At 32.3% G+C, this 27918-nt stretch overlaps 3 protein-coding genes across 3 annotated transcripts in view; 1 reads left to right on the top strand and 2 right to left on the bottom strand.

Annotated features, from left to right (window-relative positions):
- The window catches only part of LOC133201456 (uncharacterized), a 31441-nt gene extending 15976 nt beyond the window's left edge, over window positions 1-15465 (bottom strand). Inside the window, exon 1 of the mRNA XM_061337259.1 lies at window positions 15273-15465. Coding sequence (XP_061193243.1) covers window positions 15273-15465 — 193 coding nt within the window. The remainder of the gene's footprint in view (window positions 1-15272) is intronic.
- The window catches only part of LOC133201479 (cytoplasmic tRNA 2-thiolation protein 1-like), a 319235-nt gene that overhangs the window by 91577 nt on the left and 199740 nt on the right, over window positions 1-27918 (bottom strand). The gene's annotated exons all lie outside the window — the stretch shown is intronic.
- On the top strand, window positions 17059-18402 carry LOC133201395 (uncharacterized). The gene is made up of 2 exons (XM_061337208.1): window positions 17059-17340; window positions 18076-18402. The coding sequence occupies exons 1-2, from the start codon at window positions 17215-17217 to the stop codon at window positions 18400-18402; spliced, it is 453 nt and encodes a 150-aa protein (XP_061193192.1). The 5' UTR covers window positions 17059-17214.

Raw genomic sequence — 27918 nt, forward strand, 5'->3', positions numbered from 1 at the left:
TGCACTGAAGACAAAAAAAAATTAAACTGGTGTTATTTCCCTTTGTTGACTCTCCTGTATTGAAGTCTAAAGAAGTTTATAACAACATGTGGCAAAAACAGACGCCAGAAAAAAAAAAACATGAAACCATAACAGGAAAAAGATGTTTTTTCAACTTTTTAAAATGGAATTCAGGTGTGAATGACAAAGGAAGTCATCAAATGAAGGAGACACTGCTTTCTCGGCATTCGACTTGATAATGATGTAGATCTTTATTAATAGTAGATTTTTAAAGTCAAATTCACTTTGCGAAATATTGAAAGAAAATTTATGAAGTCTGACTTGCATTCCCATCATGTGGGATTCCATGTACTCTAAAACCCATGAGAAAAATGCAAGATGCAATTGGGGGAAAACAACAAGTAGAAGATACGGCAGTCAGTGGGAATGGTTAACAACCCTAGGCACAGGTATAAAATTTCAAATAACTTATTCTTTTTTGTATAAAAACTGCATGTAAGAAGCTTTTTCAAATAAATTGACGTAATATTTAAATTAAATATTCTTTTTTTATATAATAGACTAAATTGGTCTATATTCAAAGATCACCATGTTAGCAGGACATTCCAGACATATATCTTACACTCTGTAATAATATGTTTGCATTATAGGAATTTTTGCTTGCTTCAGAAAGCAACTTACTTTGGCAAATCATAACTACAAAGTTTATCAAAAGGAGGAGAATGTTATAGAAGATGTAAGTGTGTATGTAATGAAAAATATACACAAGGCAATATAAAAAAAAATATTTTTTTTGGTAATGTTGTAAACAGTGGCGGATCCAGGAATCTTGAAAGGGGAGACCAGTTTGTTTTTGGGGTAGGGGCTCAAGACCACACTAGAAAAAATTAATTTATTAAATCTAATGTATATTTTTTACACAAAAGGGGGGGCTGCCCCCCCCCCCCCCCTCTAAATCCGCCAGTGGTACAGTTTAAAATCTGATTTGGCCAAAGAAGTAGTAGGGGTGGTGGGTAAAAGTTAGAAATAGTCGACTTAACGGAAAAACATAAATTTTTTTTTAGCGTAAAAAGAAGTCATATAATTCAGATTCACTGTAAAAAGAACAAAACATATTTTACTGCAGCTATAAATACACACTATTAAGATATAAATATAATATACCCATGTAAATGTATGTATTCATGATTGACAATAAGAATGAATTTCTTTAATTTGAAAAAAAAATATTTTAAACATATTTTAGATGAACTGGTGCTTTGAAAAGAAAAAAAGAAGATGAAAAGATACATAGAGAAATAATTTTCAGTAAAAAGCAGGTGATTTTTTTTTAATATTACAATTGTCTGGATATGGAATTTCCATTTTTTTTTAATGCCAACTACCACAATGAATTTATCGAATCTTTTTTGAAAGTCATGATTTTGACAGATCATAGGGATGTAGTAATTATGAAAAGAAATAAAAATTGGTTGTTAATCATACTTCTATGTATTGTTACATTTTAGGACTGTGACACAGTAGCATCACTTATGAAAGGTTGCACTCAAATAGTACATCGATGAAGGACATATGAGCAACTGTAAGTACACTATAATTTAGTTAATTCAATTTTCTTTTTTATTTATTATAATTTTTTGATTATATTTTGGATTTTTTGGATTATATTTTGGATTTTTCAATTGCAATACTTTGTGAATGTTTCGTAGAAAAATATATTTTATATAAAAAAAGTCGGGGAGAACCCTTGGGGTATGGAATGCAGGGGGGTGGGGGGAGGCATCCCCGCCCCAAGCACCTGTGATATGAAGCCTGCCTTTTTAAGTACACATGCAGGCATTTTGAGGCAATTTATTTAAAGTATATATGTATTTTTTTATTCCAGGGGAAAAGATGAAGATAATTATTTCAAGTATCACTTTTCAAACCCATTTAAAATTCTTCTTGACTGGTCAGACACAACACCACATAATGGTCAACCTCTGATGGAAAGAGAAATCATGGAAATATCAAGCCTAGCTGTTTTTATTGTTTACAAAATTGCTATATAGTAGCTATTTTTCTACATTTTGTTTATCTCTGAATACATATTTTGTATAATGTTTAGATGCAGATTCTTGCTTGATTAATAATTTGAAAAAAAAAAACAAAACTGTTTTTAAAAGTAACGATAAAATTATACAATATACACATGAATATGTGTATGTTTTCTGATTGTAAGACTATACATTAATGATGTTATTAGCTCACCTGAGCTGAAAGCTCAAGTGAGCTTTTCTGATCACATTTTGTCTGTAGTCCGTCTGTCAGTCCATCTGTCTGTAAACTTTTCACATTTTCGACTTCTTCTCTAGAACCACTGGACCAATTTCAACCAAACTTGCCACAAAGCATCCTGAAGTGAAGGGGGTTCAAGTTTGTTCAAATGAAGGGCCACGCCCTCTTCCAAGGGGAGATAATAAAGAATAAGTGAAAAATTAATAGCATCTTTCAAAAATCTTCTTCTCAAGAACCACAGGGCCAGGAAAGATGAAACTCAAGTGGAAACATCCTCAGGTAGTGTAGATTCAAATTTGTTCAAATCCTGACCCCATGGGAGTAGGGCCGGGCCACAATGGACAATTAAAGTTTTACATAGAAATATATAGGAAAAATCTTAAAAAAATTTCTTCCAAAGAACAGCAAAGCCATGATTGGTCATATTTATATGGAAGCATCCTCAGGCAGTGAAGATTCAAGTTTGTTCAAATCATGACCCCGGAGGAGGGGGGGGGGATCGAATGTTTTACATAAGATCATATAGGAAAAAAATTCTTCTCAAGAACAGAAAAGCTATGTTTAGTCATTTTGATATGGAAGCATCCTCAGGTAGTGTAGATTCAAGATTGTTCAAATGATGACCCTTGGGATAGGGAGGAGCCACAATGGGGAATCAAATTTAAAAGGAATATATAGGAATTTTTTTTAAAAAATCTTCTTAAGTACAACAAAGCCATTTGTTATATTGACATGGAAGCATCATCAAGCAGTTTAAAATTCAAGCCTCCCCCCCCCCCCCCATAATCTTTTCAATGCTGAACTGATTTACTGATTTGTGCTTTTGTCTAGCCAATGTACTCAGGTGAGCGATGTGGCCCATGGGCCTCTTGTTTTTAATGGCGTGTTATTTTATGGTCAGTCTAAATAATTCTAAATTTCTTTAACCAAATAAAATTGATATATAAAGATTTGCATCTGGAACAAGCAAAATTTAAATGGAGGAATTAACATTAGCTTATCAAATTTCAAACCTGCAAAATTAATATCTACCTACCTATGCATGAAAAAGCAATAATTTATTATTTTTTGATACTATCATTAGAGTTTTTATCCATTATCTTTTCCCATTTTTTATTTAGTATATGGAAATGTTGTTTACTGAAATAAGTTCCAGTGAAAAGTTGAATAGCTAATTTTCTTTAGATTTTGAGTTATCTGCCCTTTGTAAAGGATCATAGAGAAACAATAATAATTCATTTAATTCTGTTTTATCTTATTTATTATCTTTAATAATATTTATTAATCATTCCGTTTGTCTTATTTATTAGTGAGAAAAATGTTTGGAAAAGAAATTTTATAAAACAACCAGTGTCTAGTAACATTTTGAACAAAATATTATTTGGCAAAATGCCAATTTTCGAAGTTAAAAATACCGAAAACGAAATAAATCCCCACTCTACTTTTCATAAAGGTTAACTAATATTGTTATGGTGTTTCTAAAATTTCAGGTGATTTTTTCTTGAATTGCCTGCATTTCTTGAAAGACTTCTTGAAATATAGGGTAAAAACGACCATTTTCAAAATGTAAGAATTTGGTCATCTTTGAGCCATCAATTGAAGAATTTGCAATGACTTGTAGAATTTTTTTTATTGTGTTATATAGTGCTTTTGTTCTATTCATATAATGCATGAATTATCTCAAAATAATAAAGATGACTAAACCACATAAAATCAAGTATATATCATTTTTATACTTGAATTGAGAGTATATGGGGCAAAAATCTATATTAGCCCGTTACCATGGCAACCAAGGTAGTAACTTTAATTTTGAATGTTGATTATGTCATAATGTATGGGCATTAACCACCTGAAAAAGTTTCATGAAAATCGCTAATGGTGTTTGCCACAGCCCTACAGTAAAATTTTAGTCCTTACAGAGAATTAATGTTAAAACTTATAGTTAATTATGGTAAATGTGTAAGGAATGCATCTCAAATTTTCCGATAATGCCACTTCCAGATTTAAAGGTATTGTTTCTGACTTCCTTGGCTAAAATTGTGACAGCAACAAAATGGACAATATTGTAGTGTTATGAAGTCAAAGAAATGCGAACGATAGTATTTGCCGCCTATCTCCAAGTCAAATTCAAAAGTTAACATATTTGAATGATTTTTCATATTTATATAGATATTAATGTGAATTTTTATAAAACATAACTTATTTGAGAAAAATAAGAAAGATAACTTCTCAATTTTTGTAAAAATTGCGTTTTTCACTATAGAAATCAGCGGAAAACGGAAAATATTTTTACCCCCCCCCCCCCCCCCCCGTGAAACAAACATTCCTTTTTATGGCAATTTATGAATTGTTATTTCACAAATTCATACCAAAGCGTTTGTTGTTTCACGGAGCGGGGGAGGGGACATATGTTTACAGACAAAAAACTGCAAAAATGGTCATTTTATTATCAATTTCAAATGAGATTACCAACAATAAGGTCTTTTATCCATCTTCTATGTTGAATTTTACATAGCTTAAACGTGAGGAAAGTTTTAAGGGTCATTTATCCATTTCCATGCGTTTTTGAAAATCTTAGCGATTTTTAAAGCATGATTTCAATGGATAAAATTTTCAAATCCCGTTGAAAAGAGTCCTAAATAAGAGAAATTAAATTTTTGACATTGGTTTTAAAATTACTAATCAATTAATAATGAACTCTTCTTTGCATTCAATCAAGTTTTAATGGTCAAACTGCCATTTATATTGAATTAAATGATGGTAAAATGTAGGCGGGAATCGAGAGTTAGCGTGCGTGGTTCATTATCATAATTGTTTATTAGAAGTGGAAATGATGTGTATTATTCACATAAAAACGTACATGTATCTTCAAATTTCCAACTTGCTTGAAGACATCTCTGATATATTCTTCTCTAATTAACCAGTCAGCCTGGTGGTTCATTCGCTTAGTGATAGCGAGGCCTGAGAAAGATTCCCATTCACCGCACCGCGTCAAACTTGCGACGTAGCAGTTAAAGCCACAGGTCTTTCAGATATGACCGTGAAATTGTAGGTCCCGTGACACGGTAGGCTTTGGCACGACAAAGAACCGTCACTGCTCAATGGCCCTGGGTTCCGAGTATACATTGTAAGTCTAAATTTGAAGCCCCTTACGGTGACTTCTCAATATAAGAGAAAGATTCTCAAATGAGACGTTAAACAGCATACAATCAATCAATCAACTGATTCAATCCTGGTCTAGCATATTGGGTGTCTTGTAAGATCTGTGAAAAGATGTATGGTATGTTGTTTTACTACCCATTCGAGAATTTTTCACTCATATAGAGACGTCATCATATTCTGGTGAAGGGCTTCAAATTTTGACCTTTACTCGGTACTCAGGGCCATTGAGCAGTGAGGGATCTTTATCGTGCCAACGCCTGCCATGACACGGATCTCGGATTTTAAGGTCTCATCCGAAAGACCCGCAACTTTGGCTTCAAAGTGCCAAGCTCATGGCGAAGGAACAGTTTCTAACCGTTTTTATCGATTTAGGTCAGTCGCGTCCGAGATTCGAAATCACGACCTCCCGAACACGCAGCGAGCGCTCTGCCGACTGACCTACCGTGAACGGTTATGTGAAAAGAATGATGAAATGGAATGATACTTCCATTATTCTGTATTATTATACTTTCATGTTAAATACTAAAATCTGATTGGTTAAGACGCATTTAACAATCCGTAATTGTACCCTCAGCGTGAGCAATACACTTGACAACACAGCGATATTGTCACATGCATGCAAATCATTCGCGTACGGTTCACCGTAGAATTCACAAAACGTCAGTTGTGCGTTTGAAAGAAGCCGGATAAACTTGACGTCAGCTTGCGTCCGATGTAGCTTACTTGAAAACAACAAACGACAGACGAAACATGTATTAAACAAACAATAAAGAGGTCGGTAAATCTTTTACGAAGCTTTCTTAATAAGAAAAGTTTGTCAACGACGAATTTTTGTGCCGAGATCCTAAATCAATAACAAGACATTCAGTATAATAAAATAAATGGTGTCTGTTTTTGGGGGGTACAGTTAAAAATGACACCTCTCTGAAAACAATTGGCAACCTCCGCTGACGCGTCGGTTGACAATGGTTTTCCGAGGAGTGTTAATTTCAACTGTTACTCTCCAAAACAGGCACCATTTATATAGTGGTATCTGCCATACATACATTGCACAATGAATGTAATGTAAACTTATTCAATGTACCTTCCTTACATACATATAAGCTACTACTTAAAATCTCAATTATGATATATAAAATGAGCATGCACAACATTTTCTTGATGAAGTTAGATTTTACAAAACAAAGATTTATATGAAAGAAAAGAACTATGTAGTTAAACAGAATGATTTAATACCATTAATATACTATACACTTCATAAGATAACAAATATAAAATATTCTTAGTAAGTTTGATTACTTTTCTGAGCCCATATATATTTTTAATTCCCTTCATAATGTGTTATTAAAGAGGAAAATTGATTGTGATTTGGATTATAGCGACAAAAAAGACGATGTTTTCAGGGACTCTTTCAACTATCAGCTCAGTATCAAAACTCAATAACAAACTATTCTTTTTAGCATCAGTCTTTAAATAAAAAACACAGAAATTCTTTGTGAATTCAGAATCATTTATACATACCTGATAATGTTGTTTTCCACACACTGTAATCTCCCAAATAACGACAAATGAGATCATCTATAGCAATCAAAAGATGGAAAAACTTAAATACTCTGTACAATTTTTATTACGTCAGAAAGATGTTGAATAATATTCTCTGTCTCTATGGATTGAAAATTAAGATAATATAAATGGAATTAAACTTTAAAATAATTTTTTACATTCAATGGGGTATATTATCACATATGAAACAGTAATTAACATTTTAAAGAGTTAAATAAAACTTTTCATTCTTCACTATATTCTACTCAATTCAAAAACCTTCTTCAGTTATATCAATAAGTTTCAATAAAATTAAATTAAAAAAAAAAACATAATCAAAATCACTATTGAATAGACCTAAGCAAGCAGCGTTTGAAGCATATAATGTTTAAACCAATAAATATTGAACATAAGACCTATCTTTTTAAAGATATTTTTTGGGAAGGGTTTTTAATCTTATTAATGATGCCTTACTTAAACATTCTTCATGGGTACTACTTTGGCTTTGGTCATCTTTTCCACTTGACTCAATAACAGGAATAAGTAGTTCTTCATCATGTGAAACTGTTTCAAGAAAATTGTGGTATTTAAACAATAAAACGTATAAAATGTACTTGTATATTTTTCATTGATTAACAAGGAAAAACATAAAAATAAAAACTTCGAAAATTTAATATCTAAACTATCAAAACAAATTCCCATTATCTAATAATGAAGTGAAATATTACAAATGTTACAAAGGTTGGTTACCACATTTCAAGGATTATTTCCTCAGACCACAATAGGAGACATTATTCTGAATCTTCCTTTATGAGATTAATTTATGTATGTGTTTGTAAGAGTTATTGAACATGCAATCCCTTGTACTTTGCAACATAATTTTGAGATTATTTTCATATTACAAAATCGAAATTTGACGCCTACTGTTTACCCATCCAAGGCTGAAGAGCTTTGGATTAAAAAAAAAATGAATTCACATCATGTACTGTGTCACTAATTTTCCTAAGGTTTATTTTTATTGTTTTTCTGTGGTATGGAGCTACACACGATATCATGCCACTTATGAAATGTAAGATTTAAGCTGCAAAAACGTGTTTACTATCTTAACAACGATAGAAAATGCCCACAATCTAATGGTTTTCTTCTCTAACCATGAAACTCTCGCAAATATAGATTTAACAGGGTGTGGGCTTTACTGGTTCATAAATATTTTTCAAATGACCCTATCGTAATTTTACTCTTTATTTTTAATTTGAAGGAAGCTCGGCCATTTATTTGAACAAACCTTAATTCCGATTATCTTAGACAATTTTGTGCCAAGTATGGATGATATTAAAAATTTGGAGTAGGTGATGGAATCGAAAATGTGTAAAAAATAACATGTAATAGATAGACGTGTTCTTAAACAATAGAAACTTTTCGAACAGAAAACTACGCAGATATATTAAAGCAGCTCCTCAGGCATTCATCACAAAATATAATTTCTCAAATAATGTTTAAACATCCATTAAAAGAAAGACATATTCCACTGCACAATTACTTTATTAATATAATGATAATAATTGTGCTTTAATGCTTTCACTATATTACTATATCACTATATTATCTTTTGTTATAAAAAGATATTGTATATTCGCAAACATTAATTTCCATTGTATTAATCAATGTGACAATTTGTATTACAACTGTAACAGTTGATATACAGCTTTATGTTAATCACACAGTTCGAGCTTAATTCATATACTGCGAAATTGCCACATTTCATTCTTTTAAGGACAAGTGCAAACATGTTGTGATCACGGAGAGACTGAATTACAAAAACATTAAATATAAAATTAGAATACCTCCTGTAAGCTGTGTTAAATTCCCTCTCCTTTTCTTGAAGAGATAAAATAGTATACCAATTATAATTAAGAAAGAAAACAGCGATCCCAGTGTGATAGCTACAATAGCTGATGAGGACAAAGATGCTGGCTCGTCACTAACTGTTGTTGCAATAGTAGATGAAAACAGGGATCCTGTTGTGGTAGTTCTGTAATAAATATACAATCAAAAGTATGCAAGGGGCATCATTTCGGGAAAAAAAGTTCTATTTAAAACTCAAATTTACTGGTATTTGACCATAAAATCAAACAAAAAAGACTCTCCTTTAACATACGTATTTGGACATGCAGGATTCGCATAGAAGCATCTTTCTTGTTGATTTATCTCATGACAAGCTGGATCTAAAGAAAAATGATTTTGGTTAAATGCACACTCCTGTCCTGGAAAATGAATACTGCTATTATATATATATATATATATATATATATATATATATATATATATATATATATATATATATATATATATATATATATATATATATATATATTACTCTATTTGAATACCTCCCATTATTTTGCCATGAAATACAAAATATTTTATGGTGAAGTTCACTAGAACACTAATCTCCAGAAGATATCACTTTAAAAAAGATTTCTGTAGTAGGATACATCTCAAAGCAGTATATCTACCAAGAAAGTTTTAGCTATATTCTGTGAATCCAATATTTCCATTGTGACTTTTAAATTGCTCTGTATTAAATAGAATTACAGCTACAAGTTACATATAATTCGTCTAATTTTTGAATCGGTATGATAAAACAGTTAAAGTATATCATTGAGGGAGTCAGCAAGATTCCATTTCCCATCGAGCAAGCCTATTTCCCCCCGGTTTTGCCTCGGGCAAATAAGCTTGCTCTTTCGGAACTGGACTCTTGCTGACTCTCCCAATGATACATTTTTAATGTATACTAGCATTAAAGCCTACATTTAAGAATTCATACATGTAATGTAATGGACATAATTTCAGGTTTAAGAAAAAACACCCCTCTTCCAAAATTAAAAGAAAAGAAATCAAAAAGAAATTTAAAAAAAACTAGATAAAAGCAAACAAATAAGATACAATGTAAGACTATTTACCAAGAATTTACACGGTTTCACAAAACATAAAATTCCTGAGAATTTTTTATATATCAAAGGACAGCATTTAATTCATTTGAAACATATAGGTGTATTCAACGATTACTTTCCCTTTCAATATATTTTGTAACACGTATAAGGAGATACATGATACATAAAACGGTATCTACAGAATATAGTAGCTGGAATACTGCATGATTCAGTCCCTTAACTTTCTTTTATCCTAGAATTGTAAGCATACTGTGAGGGAATAGGTTACCAAAGTGCAATAACAAGGCTGAACAATTTATGATCAAAGGAAATGGTGAACGAAGAAAAAATGGAAAGTTATAACAAATACCAGACTAGAGCATAGCACGAACGGAAATTAAAGATTTTCCGAACGATAAGCGAACAGAAATGGAATTATGGTGGGTCCTTCTTTTGGTGTATTTTTAATTAGTAAATAAAAATAAACGATGAGAGATAATCTCCATAAAACAGTATTTGAAGAGGTTAAATGATGAAAACTGCTCAGTTACTAGGCTTTGAAATAAAAAGATTATCTTAAAGTTGCTTGGTCTGTTTGAGACGTTTCTGTTTTTTACTTACACAATAAATGTATATGCTTACATAGAAAATGTATTTTAAAAAAAAACTTGCGACCGTTTTCTTCGGATAAAAACAGACTGAGTATTCATTTTTTGTATTCAAAAACCATATTGACAAAACATATATTATTATATTAAGTTCTAAATATTTAAATTGGTAAAACCACGTACGTGACTTCCAAAAGCTAAACAAACCTTGAGGTGAGAAACACGTGAAATACCCTTTGGCATGATTCGCATCATGTTCTGATTTGCAGATCAGTCTTAGCGATTCTCACGGGTTGTCCATTGTTGCATTCCCTTCTGTGTTTTCCTATATGAATACACTGCTTCCTAGTTTGCGTTATTTTTACGGCTAGAGGTTCTTTGGACTACCAAGTGTTCGTTTAACTTCCGTAGTGTGATTTGTATACAAAGGCAATGCGCATGCGAAGCTTTGCATTTGCTCCTTTTTTGTGTAACTAAACACAAATGACTCTTAAACATTTAATGTGCTAGTATTAATATCTTTTAGAAGACACCGACCCTGAGTATATAGTTTATTTTATGAAAGTGGAAAGTTCCTATGGAGAATTAATTTTTATGCTATTGAAATATAAAATTTTACTCAATGAATCAGATATAGTTACTGTCATTGATTTTGATCAAATTATACATAACGATAGATGAAATAGTCATTCATACATATACCTATGTTATCAAAATCCGATCATGCTTTAACGCCTGATATAGATGAACACATTTGTACGTCTGATTATTAAAATAAAATTTATCAATCAATTGACATTGTTATTAGAATTGTTAATAAATTACTAATAAAATCTAATTTGCATTAAGAAAAACTTTATTAGCAAATTTAGAAAACGTGTTAAATTAGGTGTATGTAAAAAGTAGAGAAGTATCGAAAAGTTAGTGCTTGCAGCAGCTAGCCTTTAGAAAATTTCCATCAAAATCCCTCACGCAAAATTTTATGCTGATTCAAATTTATTTAAAATAGTACAGTGTAATTTAAAACGATCGATATAAAAATCAAAGTTGCAAAAACGCGGTGATTTTCCACAATTTCACATGCAATTCTTTATTTAAACAAAGATAATCTTTCAAACGCAAGAATATCTTATCTGAGCCCCGTTGTCTATTTTTATTATTTTAATACATGTATTTATATCCATCATAAAGAATGATGATATTATTAAGATTAATAAAAAAGAAAGTAAATATACAAAATAAGATATAAATAAATAAAACTTACATTTATACAGGTCGGAAATAAAGAAATTGTCTGCAGGGCAACCTTCTCTGAAATCAAGACAGCTGACTTGGTTCAAATTACCATTATCCAAAACTTCCAAACAATGCCCTGAATTATATATAAATATATAGAAAGCACTAAAAAAGAAACAACAATGTATATCCTAAGTGTCGGATCTACTAAATAGATACAAGGTCAAGGATGGAAATTTATTTAAAGCACTAAGAATGACCGATTGTACGTTTTTAGTGCTTTATATATATATATATATATATATATATATATATATATATATATATATATATATATATATATATATATATATATATATATATATATATATATATATAATGTTTACCTTAAAGTTGTGATCTTTGTTTAAATTATGATTTGAATTCAGTTTACGAGCTCACCTCAGCTGAAAGTCAACTGAGCTTTTCTGATCACCATTGTCCGTCGTCCGCCCGACTGTTCGTTCGTCTGTTAACATTTCAACTTCTTCTAAAGAAACACTGGGCCAATTTTAACCAAAGTTAAAGTATTCTTTGATAAAGGGGATTCTTAATTTTTCAAATGAAGGGCCAAGCCTTCAAGATAATCAAGAAAAGGCAAAAATAGGGTGGGGTCATTAAAAAATCTTCTTCTTAAGAAGCATTGGGCCAGAAAAGTTGAAACTTACGTGGAAGCTTTCTAAGGTAAAGTAGATTCTAAATTGTTCATTTATGACCCTTAGATGGTGGTACGATGGGGCCATAAAAGGGAATTCAAGTTTCACATTGAAATATATGGGATTTTTTTTTTTTTTTGAAAAATCTTATTCTTAAGAGCCACCACAGGGATTAACATTTTTAATAGAAATATACAGTAAAAAACTTCAAAAACGTCTTCTCAAGAAAAACTGAACCAGAAAAGCTGAAACCTATGTGGAAGCTTCCTGAGGTTGTGTAGATTCTCAATTTCTCAAATCATGACCCCCAGGGGTAGAGTAGGGCCACAGTAGGGAAAATACTATTTTCACATAGGATAATATAAGAAACTAAAGGCCCATGGGCCACATTGCTCACCTAAGCACTGTGGCTAGGAAAAAAGCAAAAATTAGTTCAGTATTGAAAAGCTTTAATGCATAAGTGGTCCCGACCTACCCATATAAAGGGACGGGGGGTGGGTTATGATTTGAACAAAATTGAATCTACACTAACTAAAGATGCATACATATTTCTCTGTCAGTGACTTTTTTCCCTTCAAGTTTGAACTTTCATTATGGTCCCACCCTACCCCCGGGGTAATAGTTTGAAGAAATCTGAATCTACACTATCTGAGGATGCTTCCATATAATTATGACCAATCATAGCTTTGCTGTTTTTGAGAAGAGATTTTAAAAAAAAAATTCCTATGTATTAATTCCTATGCATAACTTTAATCATCAATTGTGGCCCCACCCTATCCCTAGGGGGTCATGATTTTTTTCAAACATGAATCTACACTACCTTAGGATACTTCCGAATAGTTAATAACCAATCATGGCTTTGCTGTTCTTGAGAAGATTTTTTCTATGTATTCCTATGTAAAACTTTGATCGTCCATTATGGCCCCACCCAACCCTCGAGGGTCATGATTTGAGCAAACTTGAATCTGCACAACCTGAGGATGCTTCCATATAAATATGACCAATCATGGCTTTGTTGATCTTGAAAATTTTTTCCTATATACTCCTATATAAAATTTTAGTAACCATTGTGGTCCCATCCTACCCCAGGGGGTCATAATTTGCACAAACTTGAATCTACACTACCTGAGGATGCTTCCACATAAATATGACCAATCATGGCTTTGTTGTTCATGAGAAAAAGATTTTGTTAAAGATTTTTCCTATATATTCCTATGTAAAACTTTGATCGTCCATTGTGGCCCCACCCCACCCCCGGGGGTCATGATTTGACCAAACTTGAATCTACACTACATAAGAATGATTGTACATGAGTTTCACCTTTCCTGGCCCAATGGTTCTTGAGAAGAAGATTTTTAAAAGATGCCATTATTTTTTAACTAATTTGTAATTATCTCCCCTTTGAAGAGGGCGTGGCCCTTCATTTGAACAAATTTGAATCCCCTTTACCCAAGGACACTCTGTGCCATGTTTGGTTGAAATTGACCCAGTAGTTCTGGAGAAGAAAATGAAATTTTGAAAAATTTACGACAACAACGACGACCACGACGACGACGACAGACAACGGACAAATTTCGATCATCAAAGCTCACTTGAGCCTTCGGCTCAGGTGAGCTAAAAAGCTTTAAAACTCTTCTGCTCAACAACAGCAATGCTATGATAAATCATATTAATGTGGAAGCATCCTCTGGTAGTGTAGATTCCCTAACAAAAAAATACTATGATTAACTATAGTTTACTATAGTTAACTAAAGTTAACTATAGTAAATCAAAGTGTAAAAGTGATCACTATAGTAAATCAAAGTTTACAAAGTGATCACTATAGTGTCATAGTCATCACTATAGTAAATCAAAGTTTTTAAAGTTATCACTATAGTAAATCAAACTTTTCATCATAATAAATCAAAGTTTTCATAGTGATCACTATGGTAAATCAAAGTTTTCATAGTTATCAATTTAGTAAATCAAAGTGTCAAAGTCATCACTTATAGAAAATCAAAGTGTCAAAGTTATCACTATAGTTAACTACAGTAAACTATAGTTAACTATAGTATGTTTTTGTTACGGTTCATTTTTATTTTCAAATTAGGGCCCTGTGTATTGGTTGAGGCCATAAAAAGGCGATCAAAGTTTTACAAAGGCATACATGTATATATATTTGGAAAAATCTGAGGCAGAACAGTAGGTTCATAGTGACTCAAACGAGCTTTGTGGCCCATGGGCCTCTTATCTAAAATAGTTCTTTTTGAAGAAATCTATATCACTTACTACGACGCGATTGTCGAGACATATGCATTATATGCATTAACTGAACAAATAGGTAGAGATTCGTTAATTTGCACATCTGACATGGTGGTGATTTGGAATAATATTTTAGACGTAGTGGGCAGACACTTCTTTGGAATGGAAAATCAGTTTTTTCCTCTATAATTGATAACTGAATATCCTTCTATAAAGTATCGTCGTGCCCACATAAATGCTTTTAATTTTAAGGTCAGAACACACATTCTTCAAATATATATAATTTTTTTTCATTTTTTTTATTGAAGTATTGCTACTTGAACAAGTTTTTCTTACAAAAAATGAAGTACATTACCAGGTTTCTACAAGAACCCAGAGGATGCTATTTCCTATATAATCTCTTGGAAATAACTAAAATTGTTGACGTCAATTTCCTTTCAGAAACAGACATTTCAGAAATCACAAGATGAGAATAAATACAAATAACTTTGGTATACTAGTACTTCACAGAGACACAAAAAACAATTTTGAGGAATGTGTTTTCAGACTTAAACATTAAATTTGAAATCACTCGTTACCTTTTTGATAAAGACCAATTAGGTGCCTGTAACAGAATTCCACAAGGGCTGACTGCTCGTTATTTGGGGCACAGACATACTGATTACGTCCGTTTTCGTCCACCCCACAGCTAAGTCTGGTGGCCGATTCATTGAATTCTGTCTTATCACGAGGACAGGTGTACACAATGTGTCCAAAGTCTTGGTACTTCATCTGTGGTATCTCTATAAACACTAATAAATTGTTTACCTATTTCAAATCATTACTTATATACAAATTTTGGGCTTTTCATGTCCTCCGCCAAAAAGGTAGTCCGTATTTTAGAAGATAACCCACGACAGGAACTGATAAAAAAAATCTTCTTTCTTTTTGCACTCTTTTTATGAAGGCATGAGTCATTTAATTAAATACACCTGTATTTAACCTTGTAGTCAGACAAAAATAAATTTTAGAAGATAAAGATCAATAATTCTAGTAGGCGTGCATTATGCAATATTAAGAAACTAATATGCTAACATGTCTATCCAGAAGGTATGGCGCAGCATTTAAAAAAGATTAAATTTTATGTACACAAATTAGATGATATTTTTAAGAGCATATTTATTCCAAAGTTTACATTCTAATTCATCAAAATATACGCGCTGCTGGATTTCAAGGGAAAATGCTAAGTAAATGTGCAGTTGTGGATTTTTTGTGTAGTTTGAAAGTGTAATTAACGATCTACGGAAGCGTATTAGTGCCATTTGGACACTTTACTTTTTTTTAATTTCCACACTTTAATCTGTAAAATTTACACTTTAATCTGTAAAATTTACACTTTAATGTATAAATTTTACACTTTAATGTTTAAATTTTACACATTTATCTGTAAATTTTACACTTTAATGTGTAAATTTTACACTTAAATGTGTAAATTTTACATTTTAATGTGTAAATTTTACACTTTAATCTGTAAATTTTACACTTTAATCTGTAAAATTTACAGTTTAATCTGTAAATCTTACACTTAAATCTGTAAAATTTACTCTTTAATCTGTAAAATTTACACTTTAATCTGTACATTTTACACTTAAATCTGTAAAATTTACACTTTAATCTGTAAATTTTACACTTTAATGTGTAAATTTCACACTTTAATCTGTAAAATTAACACTTTAATCTGTAAATTTCACACTTTAATCTGTAAAATTTACACTTTAATCTGTAAATTTTACACTTTAAATAGAGTGTTATTTTTTTTTACAACTTCTTATTCATATAAATAATCTGTTGTGAAGGTATGGACCGGGAATATTTAATTGGAGAGTATTTCAAACTGGGCCTTAAATACAGTGAAATAATTAAATGTTTGGATGAATTACATGGATATAACATAGGAATTCGTACACTCAAAAGAATAACAAAGAATTTGGGACTTTACCGACGGAAATATAAGAGTAATATTCTTCAGATAGCGTTATTTATACTTGAACAATGTGAAATGCATGGCCAAATGCACGGATATCGTTGGTTGCACTTAAAGTGTCTTGAAAGGGGATTTGTTGTTGACCAAGACACAGTCCTCGGGCTGTTGCATATTATAGATCCAGAAGGTGTTGAGTACAGAAAAAAGAGAAGACTCAGAAGACGGATATTCTCTGTTAAAGGTCCAAACTCAGTCTGGCATATCGACGGATACGATAAACTTTCAAGGTATGGAATAAAAATCCATGGTTGTATTGATGGATTTTCACGTCAAATTATTTGGTTGAAAGCTGGTGGGTCTATTACTATTACATAGAGAGTATAAGGAAATATGGGGTATGCCCAAGACGTGTAAGAGCTGATAAGGGAACCGAAAACGTTCACATTGAAACAATTCATAAGTTTCTCCGACGAAACCACGAAGATGAACATGCTGGAGAAAGAAGTTTTTTGTACGGTAAAAGCATAAATAACCAAAGAATTGAGAGTTTATGGGGAATGATACGACGACAGGGAATTCAGTTCTGGATGAATTTTTTTCAAGAGCTTACTGAAAGTGGTTTCCATGACGGAGAATATTTAGACCAAGAAATATCTCGCTTTTGTTTTCTACCACTAGTACAGGTAAAATGCACAATAACTTCCTTTCAAATCTACAGATAATTTCACTACATTGAAAATTAGAATGTATTTGAAACTGTGTGCGGTGCGCTAGCTTATAACTAGGTCTCAAGACCATGACTGAGAAAAGACATTTCAAAATGTTTATTTTGACCATTTTAATGGTTAATTAACAAATATATAAAAAGTTTCAAGATAATATATCTACCTACATTTGCAACTGTCTTTCTTTATATGACAACACTGACAAAATAGCATTTAATTTTCTTTGAAATGAAGTTGGTCATGTGACTTTTTGCGAATGGCAAACGGCACGAGACACATCGAAGGTCTAGAAAGTCACATGATGTCGTACTTGTATGTCGTGTTGCATTTCCATATGGGAATCTAAATACACTGTAGTGCATTTTTTATAAATAAGAAATTACAAAATTTTTGAGAGTCCGTTGGAATATACGACTTGAAGTTGGTATGTGACCAAGTCCCCTTCAGGCGTTCTAGGATTAGCTGCAGCTGGTCTTAAAAAATTCGGATGATCTACAGCATTTATAGCGATACAATATGATCGCGTAGCGATCTGCACATGATACCAGTTACACTTTTGTTTTTTTCCCAATAAACTCAAAAATTAAATTTCAAATTTTGACTTTAGTCTGTTCTCAGTATTGGACTCGTTTATTAAAAAATAAGCAAAAAAATCCAGTTGAGAAAAGTACATGTAGGGTTATTTTATTGTAGGACACTTTAGACGACATAAGTTCTATCTGGAAACGTCACAGGATTAGGCGATACAGACAAGGAATAAGCAGATGTGGTAGACCATTTCTTCTACATCATATGCCGTGCGCATTTGATACCGTGGATTATGGTATTGAAATAAACGAAAATGAAGTAAATATTTGTGAAAGTGAATTACAGCCAATGCCAGAAATGCCATGCTCTGCATTAATTAAAGATTTATGTGTGTGTATAATGGAAGAAAACAATTTTGCTTTGCCCCAAGACCCAGAAAGCATGCAAAATTTGTTTATTTTTTTCAGAGAGGATATCAGAAGTAATTTATGACTGCAATTGTAACGCTGTGCTTTGAAAACAGGATGTATATTTGATAAATAATATAAATTCTCTTTTTTCTTTTATAGCCTAGATACATGTCGTTTATTGGATGCAGCTGTATATTGCTGTATATTGGATAAGCAGCTTTTACTAATGATTTGTAACATAAATACGGTTATTATGATTAATCTGTTATAAAATCTATTATTAAATCAGATATTTGGTAAATTTGATAATAAATATTTTTTTTTTAAGAAAATGGCATTTCAGTTTCCAATAAAGAATGAAATTTAGATTTTTCATTTTTATTCTGTCTCCACGGCACCACTGAAATTTTGAAGTATTAAAGGTTGCTTGCTCAGCTATATCTTTGATAACCAATACTGCTTCTCTTCTTTACGATTAATTTAGCCATCTGTGAGAATTCCTCAAGACAAAATTTTAGGTGAAACTATAACAAACTATAACTTTAGGTGAAACTATAACAAAATGTCCAGTAACTTCGTTCGGGGCGGCATAAATACTATATGTAGTATATCGTAAGTGAATATGAAAATATCATTTATTTAAATATCATTTTTTCAACATTAATGTGGAAGCATGCTCTCAATAATTGAATCCTACGAAAGTCGGTAGGTGCCACGTAGAAAAAAATATTTTATCAGCCGGCCGCCAAATAAATATCTGCATGGCGGCCTCCACATAATTATCTGGCGACCGCCAAATAATTATCTGGTGGCGATCAGATGCCTTTCTGGCGGCCGCCATATGATTTTCAGGCGGCCGCCAAGTAATTTACTGGCAGCCGCCAAATAATTTACAAGCAACCACCAAATATGATTCTTGCAATATAGACACATAATCTATTAAATGAAGTATAAATTTAAAGTGTACCATAACGTTATTAAAAGAAGCTTTTTGTATAATGTGTAGATATGGCCCTTGCGTAATAAGGCATGAAACTCCCAGATTTGACTTCAAGCAGATACACTAAAGCAAGAAAACACAACAACACCAACAATAACTCTCTGTCAAGTTAAGAATGCAAGTTATGTAAAATTCAAAGGGAAAATTCAATGACTTTTTTTATTTATTAATATTGGTCAAAGAATTTAAAATCATGTTCTTAGTCAGACATTAATGATAATTTCAGACCTAACTACATGTAATTTGCTTACGTTACAGTGTAGGAATAAAGAATGAATCCTCGTAACACTGCTTTCTCGCCCCTTTTTAAATGCAAAATTTTACCTTTTCAAATCAGAACATTGTTATATTATACCTCAAGTCTTCAAGCATAGTCTGTATAGATACTCATAAAAGATTTCTTGGGGAAAGAGACTTTCAATATATACATTATATCGATTAAATAAAATCGTACACTTCACTGTAACATCCCGGTTTCGCCATTACAGCTATGTAGGTCATTGTATTATTTGAATGAGAAGGCGGAGCGTCCATCAAGCGTGCGATTAGTATGAATACATTAGCGTGTGTTCGAGGTGTACTAAGTTTTATGATTAACTGACACCTAAAAAGCCTTTTTTTCATGCTAGAGACCGACAAAATATAAACATACATTTTTATTTTGGCTGGTTTAACTTTGATTTCTTTTCTGCTTAACTTACGAGTCGTATTTGAAATGATTTACTAGAAATTTATCAAATTATTTATACATTAACTAAACAATGGAATTTGGAAACAGAACGTATAACGAAGGATACACTATTTTTCATACTTTAAAGAAACCTTCTTTTTTTGAAAAAGAGATAATTAATCCATTTAAGCTTATTACATAATTAGAATTTTTTTTCATACACATATATATAATTTTGCAAAATCCGAGTACTACAACAAAAACACGTGGGCAGTTGAATTATGATATAAAACTACACTCGGTGTATAAAAAATAGATAGTTAAGAAAGTGAAAATTTAAACATCAATTAAACGTCAGTATCATCGCTGGTGGATAAAGAAACAGTGTCAGTGTACTTTGTACAGTCCAAATTGCATTGTTTCAAAAAATCCTGCTTATTCATGCCAGACAGGTTAATATGATCTTCCTCATTTAGGAATTCATTAATTGTCGAAATCCATGCACTCCTGTACTTTATGATTTTAACAAACTCTCTCCCTGTAGTAAGATAAATAATAAATCACTCCGAGGTATTTTTAAAGCCCTTTTTCATTCGACTGATTTTTTTTTTACTAATATCTACGTTGATCGGACATGTGAAAGGGTCATACAAAAGCATGTTCTTGCTTTTAAACATTATGCTTTCAAAATACCGACGAACATGGACTTTTTTTTTTTACATGATCTAAAAAAAAAAAAAAAAAAAAAAAAATAGTGAAATTTTGTGCCGATGTAAAATTTTACCGAAGCTTCCTTCTATTCAAATTAGGGATGCTTTCTGTGCAAATGTATTCATCCAGTGACTTTTCATCCGATACACAGGTTTTTTGAGCGCTCCGTACTTCAATTTCTTTCCATGAAGGTTTCTTCTATTGGAAGTACATGTATGCATTTGTGCACTTGTATCAAACAGTTTATTTTTCTAAAGATATGATGAATTTGTGTTTTTCAAATAACGGAGTATAAAATTAATGACAGTTTTAACTGAAAAAAAATCTTTAATATCTTCCAAGTCAATGAACGGAGCACTGATGCATATTTAGGAACAAGGGCAAATGTATAATATATACCCACAGTAATTTAATCAAACAAAATCGACCGAAAATCTTAACACATCTTAATCATAAAAAAAATTTCTCCCAGAATTTTAATTACCCATTTGAAAAATGATTTGACCATTGATGGCTCGCAGACACTAGACACAATGTCGCATAGGTGTGCTCAAAGCGTGGAAGTGAATAGATTTGAGTCACGTGTTCAGTGCTTTGTTATTCATGAGGTCAAAGACGGGTTGAAATTTGTAAACAAGGTGCCTTTACTATGGAGAGAAGCACCTGCGATTTTGCACCTTTTTGGAAATAACAAATGAGCGCAAGACTGTTTCAATTTCTTTCATGAATGTAAATGACTAATATAACTCTTTACATTGACCGTATTTACGACAACTTGAAACATCCATGCGCTCATATAAAAAATGGGCTTGCAAAATGGGGTTGTGGCCTTAAGTCTATGAGAAATCGATGTAAACAACGTACCCCTGCTATATTAATCACATAAATACCTAATTACAGTGCAAGGAAGTAAAAATTGAAATTAAAATAATAAACTACAATGTTTGATGGAAAGATTGAGGCAAAAATATGTAGAAAATCTTTAATTTAATTTTTTGTAAATTATCGGGGGGCCAGATTTGGACGTTTAAACGATTCATCCTTTAAACCGAAAGTATGTATGTGTAGCACTTAATCAAGCGTACGTGTATGGTTAACCCAAATTTTATCTGGCGGCCAGATATTGCATTGGCAGGCGCTGAACACTTATCTAGAGGACGCCAAAAATATATTCTAACTAGAAACTCATTGCGAGCAATGAGAGGTCTTCCGTCCGATTCTGAAAAAAAAGAAAACTCAAACTGAAAAAGTGATAAAAGAAATGCAGACACTCTGGAGATTTAACCCTGGTCATCAGCCTGATAATCCAACGTGCTAACCATTAACCATTCCCTTTTTTACATCACTTCCTGTCACGACCGGAAGTAACAGCGATACAAGATTTTGTCACGATTCAAATAAACTGATAACTGACTATCAGTCCTGAAAGTTTTAGACTTCAGTCGTTTACTGTTGCCGAGCAATAGACCGGAAGTTGACGTTTTATTTCAGGTGGAATCTAACATATTTCAAAACAGCGAAAGAGATGCAATAAAGTGATGCAAGTTTTAGTTTAAAAAAAAAGAAGAGAAATAATATGAGCGCATCCTCTAATCTAAAAAATAAAACAGGTTTTGTTATCCTCAGAAATAGTTCTATCATTTAATAGTTGCATATTTAAGATCAGAGGTTACGTACATTAAATATCAAAAAATAGCTTTAAAAATTTGCTGTTTTGTAGAAATTTTCAGGATACGAGTAAAATGACGCATTTCATGAAGTCTTAATGCATAGGCTAGCCAGAAAATTACGTCATTTTTGATAGATACGAAGTCATCAAAGGTCTAAATGATATTTAATGCATTGTCAACTAAAACCAAGCAGTTTCAGTTTTTCTGAAATTCACAGGGCCAACCAAGGCCCTAAGTGAACCTTGTTCTTTAATATTGAAACCACTACACTAGTGCAATGTACCAGCCATCATCGATGTTTACCTTGCACTCATTCCCTGAAATAACGAGTGTCAGGCAGTTTATATTTTTTTCTTATAGTGCGTAATTATAGGATGAAAACTAGCCAGCTAAATTTTGTGCAAGTGCTAGTAGATTTACATCGGATTTGTTACTTGAGTTTTAACAATAACCGATAGCAGAGAAAATAATCTGTTACTGATAAAAACTAAAAAAAAAAAAAAGAAACTATTGTGTTTACTTCCTTTATTCTTTATGCATTCAACTTTCTATTCTATACAATTCCAAATACAGACATGTCCGTGTAATCTTTTTCTGTAATTCTACACTACTGCATCAGACCATATGTGAAAGGCGGGTCACGATACATTATTTCGCGCCAAACGTCACGAGTAAATCTTCGCGCCTTTTCTTTGAAATGTGTCTTCAACTGAATAAGGGTACGTGATAGCTTCAATGAAATTTAAAAAAAAAAATGTTGCTGTAGCCTGATTTTCGAGCCTAAGAATGTATATGTATCTCACTGTACATATAACATACCGTATACGGGGAAGTAACATAAATGCAGCGCTAAGTTTTCTTACACATTTTATATTCCTCTTTACCCCCAAAGTGGATTATTCCAATTAGTAACACATTAATGAAAAGACTGGAATGTTTCGCAACAAAACACGTCTCGCCATATGACGCTCAAGGAATCTGATACCTATTATGTTCAGTAACTTGCATCTATAAAGGAATATTGCCCTACTAAAATCAAAGAAAAATATCATTGAAGTTTATTTTTCTCTCATTTGAAATTGCTATATGTTATTCAATCAACATGAGAAACAATTCGGCAACTCTCCAATTTATGATACAATTGCATAGGTATCTAGCTACATATACATTTGTACCAACATGTTTTCCTCATTTTGTCATATCACAATTGCATCTTTGCACATTAATTAGTGCAAAATTCAACCGCAAACTCTTTATGAGGGAGTAAAAAGACACGCTGATATTGTGCCGTCAAACACCGCCGCTCTGACGTCGAACGACATAGCCCCCCCCCCCCCCCAAGATAAAATCTTATATTTGAGCCCCAAAAAGTGAGAAAAAATTCGGACATTCTTTGAATTGAATCTGGATCGCCCACGTGAAAATTCAACATGCTAACCATTACGCTATCAAACATCGTCGTTTAAAATTGAAAAATGATAAATATTTAGAGTATGGGTTAATCAATTTATAAACAAACTACATATTTAGCATTCTTGTAAGACTCTTTATTTAGCCTATCAACATCATAAAAAAAATAATGAAAAACAAAAAAGTTAAAAAAATTACCCTTTTTAAATCACTTCCTGTGACGACCGGAAGTGACGACGACACACGAAATGTTTCCATTACACATCTACAAACCAAATTCTATCATACCTGAAAGTTTCAGAATCCTACCTTTAACAGTTTCTGAGAACATTCATGGACTAGATTTTTAGTGGAAAAAGTGAAAAATCGTAATAATTCCCGACCGGAAGTAACTTTTTCCAAACTTTTTCAATATTTCAAAATGGCATGTAATAACACATCATTCCTGAAAATTTGGCTGAAAAAGAATGAGTAGTTTTTGAGATATCGCGATTTGAAAAGGTCAAAAAAATAAAAATGAAAAATAATAATAACTAGATGCGTTTCTTGTTGCTAGGGCAATAAGTGGTCTTCCGACCGAACTTTTCTCCAAAACGCTATCCTATCTCACTTCATTTAATACTTTATTGAAGGTATTTTTCGTTTACGTTTATGTAACACAGTCTTTCAACATAGATCATAATTATCAAAGGATTTCTGCAGAATCTCTGTAAACAAAGCTTTAAAAAATAAGCAAAAACTATCATACATGTCTTCACGGAGAAAAATATTATTTTCAACTGAAAAAAGAGAAAAAATCTCCCGTCCAAGCAGGATTCGAACGCACAACATACGAGAAAGTTTGGATCGGTCATATCTTTGCAATAAATGCATCAATCAAAATGATGAAAACATATATAGAACTCTTAAAAGACTCTCTATTAACCCTGTAAATTTCAAAGAAAAATATTGAAAAACAAAAAAGTTGCAAATTTAACATTTTTGAATTCACTTCCGTTCGCGACCGGAAGTACGAACGACGAAAAATAAAGGTCGATCACCATATCTCCATTTAATGTTCTATCACGTCAGTGAGTTTCAATTTCATATCTTTAGCCGTTCTCGAGAAAATTAACGGACAAAATTCCATTTAAAAAAAAACAAATTTCCCCAAAAATCGCGAACGGAAGTGATTTTTCAAAAAATGAAAAACATGTCTAGAGATATTCTCACGATGCATCTTCCCTGAAAAAATCTTTGAAATCCGTCCACTCACAGCTGAGATATCGGCAGTACTATGAAAAAAGAATAATAATAATAACTAGATGAGATCTCGTTGCGAGCAACGAGTAGGTCTTCCGTCCGATTTTTCGATAAGATGAGATATGATTTTGACTATGATCTTTGTTAAAAGATAATAATATATAGACTTCCCTAATTAGATTTCATTCTTTTGATTTATATAACATTATCAAAGAGCTATAGATGGCATGCTTTTGGCCCCTCTGAGCCCCTAGTTTCAGGGGTCAGCCCCTTGATCTTGATATCAAATGAAAGGTCTTGTGATTTTAAAGACTTTTTGTTCAACAACTATTCAGAGATTTCTTTTCGTTGTGGAGATATGCTGAATGGAAATATTTAGGGGCCACAACTCCAGGTCCTTAATGGGGCCGTTTGACAAAAATTGAAAGGGTGCATATTGTTTAGAACATTTTTCGGACCATCTTTTGTTCAGTATTGCTTATCAAAATATTCCCCCTTTTCGAGATATAAAGCGTCAAAGATTTAGCATTCTGGCCCCTTGTGACCCCTTATTACGTAACATATGATCAGAATCTTATCATATATTGTTGTAATTCGTTAAGATTAGCATCTTTGCTTCAGTAATGTATAACAAATTATTGATCGTTAAAGAGTTATATATGAAAGACTTTTGGCCCCTCTGAGCCCTTAATTTGAAGGGTCAGCCCCTTTTTCTTGATATCAAATGAAAGGTCTTGTGATTTTAAAGACGTTTTGTTCAACAACTATTCAGAGATTTCTTTCCGTTGTGGAGATATGCTGAATGGAAATATTTAGGGGCCACTCCTCCAGGTCCTTAATTGGGCCGTTTGACAAAAATTGAAAGGGTGCATATTGTTTAGAACATTTTTCGGACCATCTTTTGTTCAGTATTGCTTATCAAAATATTCCCCCTTTTCGAGATTTAAAGTGTCAAAGATTTAGCATTCTGGTCCCTTTTGGCCCCTTATTATGCAACATATGATCCTAATTTTATAATATATAGTTACAAATCCTTAAGATGAACATTTTGCTTTAATAATGTTTAACAAAATATTGATCATTAAAGGGTTATAGATCAAAGACTTTCGGTTCTTCTTGGCACCTAATGTGAGAGGTCAGCCCCGTTTTCTTGATATCATCTTAAAGCTCTCATGATTTTGAACACTTTTTGTTCAACAACTATTCAGAAATTCTTTTTGTTTTCGGGATATATGCAAAAGAAATATTAAGGGCCGGCCCTTCAAGTCCTAAATGGGGACGTCTAGCAAAAATTCAAAGAGTGCATATTGTTCAGAATATTATTTTGAACGTCTTTTGTTCAATACTGTTTATCAAACTATTCTTCCTTTTCGAGACATATTGCGCCAAAGATTATGCAATCTGGCCCCCTAAACACCCCTTATTGCGTAATATATGATATCAACATCATGTTATTTAGATAAAGTGTGTGAAGAAGAACTATTTCGCCTCAGTAATATATTACAAAATATTGATCATTAAAGAGTTATTGATTGAAGACTTTCGGCCCTTTTCAGCCCCTAATTTAAGGGGTCAGACCCTTTTCCTTGATATCACCTTAAAGCTCTCATGATTTTTTACACTTTTTGTTCAACAACTAGTCAGAAATTCTTTTTCGTTTCTGAGATATTTGCAAAAGAAGTATTTAGGGGCCGGCCCTTCAACTCCTTAATGGGGACGTTTAGCAAAAAATGAAAGGTTGCATCTTGTTCAGAACATTATTTTGGACATCTTTTGTTCAATATTGCTTATCAAAATATTTCCCACTTTTGAGATATAAAGCGTCAAAGATTTAGCATTTTGGCCCCTTATGGCCCCTAATTATGTAACAAATCATGTGAATATCATAATATCTAGTTGTAAATAGTTGCGATAAACATTTTTGCTTCAGTAATGCATTACAAAATATTGATCGTTAAAGAGTTATTGATTGAAGACTTTCGGCCCTTTTCAGCCCCTAATTTGAGGGTCCAGCCCCTTTTTCTTCATATCACTTTAAAGCTCTCATGATTTTGAACACTTTTTGTTCAACAACTAGTCAGAAATTCTTTTTCGTTTCTGAGATATTTGCAAAAGAAGTATTTAGGGGCCGGCCCTTCAACTCCTTAATGGGGACGTTTAGCAAAAAATGAAAGGTTGCATCTTGTTCAGAACATTATTTTGGACATCTTTTGTTCAATATTGCTTATCAAAATATTTCCCACTTTTGAGATATAAAGCGTCAAAGATTTAGCATTCTGGCCCCTTATGGCCCTTAATTATGTAACAAATCATGTAAATATCATAATATCTAGTTGTAAATAGTTGCGATAAACATTTTTGCTTCAGTAATGCATTACAAAATATTGATCGTTAAAGAGTTATTGATTGAAGACTTTCGGCTCTTTTCAGCCCCTAATTTGAGGGTCCAGCCCCTTTTTCTTCATATCACTTTAAAGCTCTCATGATTTTGAACACTTTTTGTTCAACAACTAGTCAGAAATTCTTTTTCGTTTCTGAGATATTTGCAAAAGAAGTATTTAGGGGCCGGCCCTTCAACTCCTTAATGGGGACGTTTAGCGAAAAATGAAAGGTTGCATCTTGTTTAGAACATTATTTTGGACATCTTTTGTTCAATATTGCTTATCAAAATATTTCCCACTTTTGAGATATAAAGCGTCAAAGATTTAGCATTCTGGCCCCTTATGGCCCTTAATTATGTAACAAATGATGTAAATATCATAATATACAGTTGTAAATAGTTAAGATAAACATTTTTGCTTCAGTAATGCATTACAAAATATTGATTGTTAAAGAGTTATTCATCAAAGACTTTCGGCCCTTCTCAGCCCCTAATGTGATGAGTCAGCCCTTTTT

The sequence above is a fragment of the Saccostrea echinata genome, unplaced genomic scaffold (assembly GCF_033153115.1).
Source record: "Saccostrea echinata isolate AGI-Se365-2 ecotype Australia unplaced genomic scaffold, CSIRO_AGI_Sech_v1 ptg000044l, whole genome shotgun sequence".
Classification (NCBI taxonomy): Eukaryota; Metazoa; Mollusca; class Bivalvia; order Ostreida; family Ostreidae; genus Saccostrea; species Saccostrea echinata.

Coding starts and splice junctions, on each gene's coding strand:
- LOC133201395 (XM_061337208.1), top strand. CDS start 17,215: ATGATACGACGACAGGGAATTCAGTTCTGGATGAATTTTTTTCAAGAG. Junction 17,341..18,075: donor GTTTTCTACCACTAGTACAG/GTAAAATGCACA, acceptor ATTTTATTGTAG/GACACTTTAGACGACATAAG.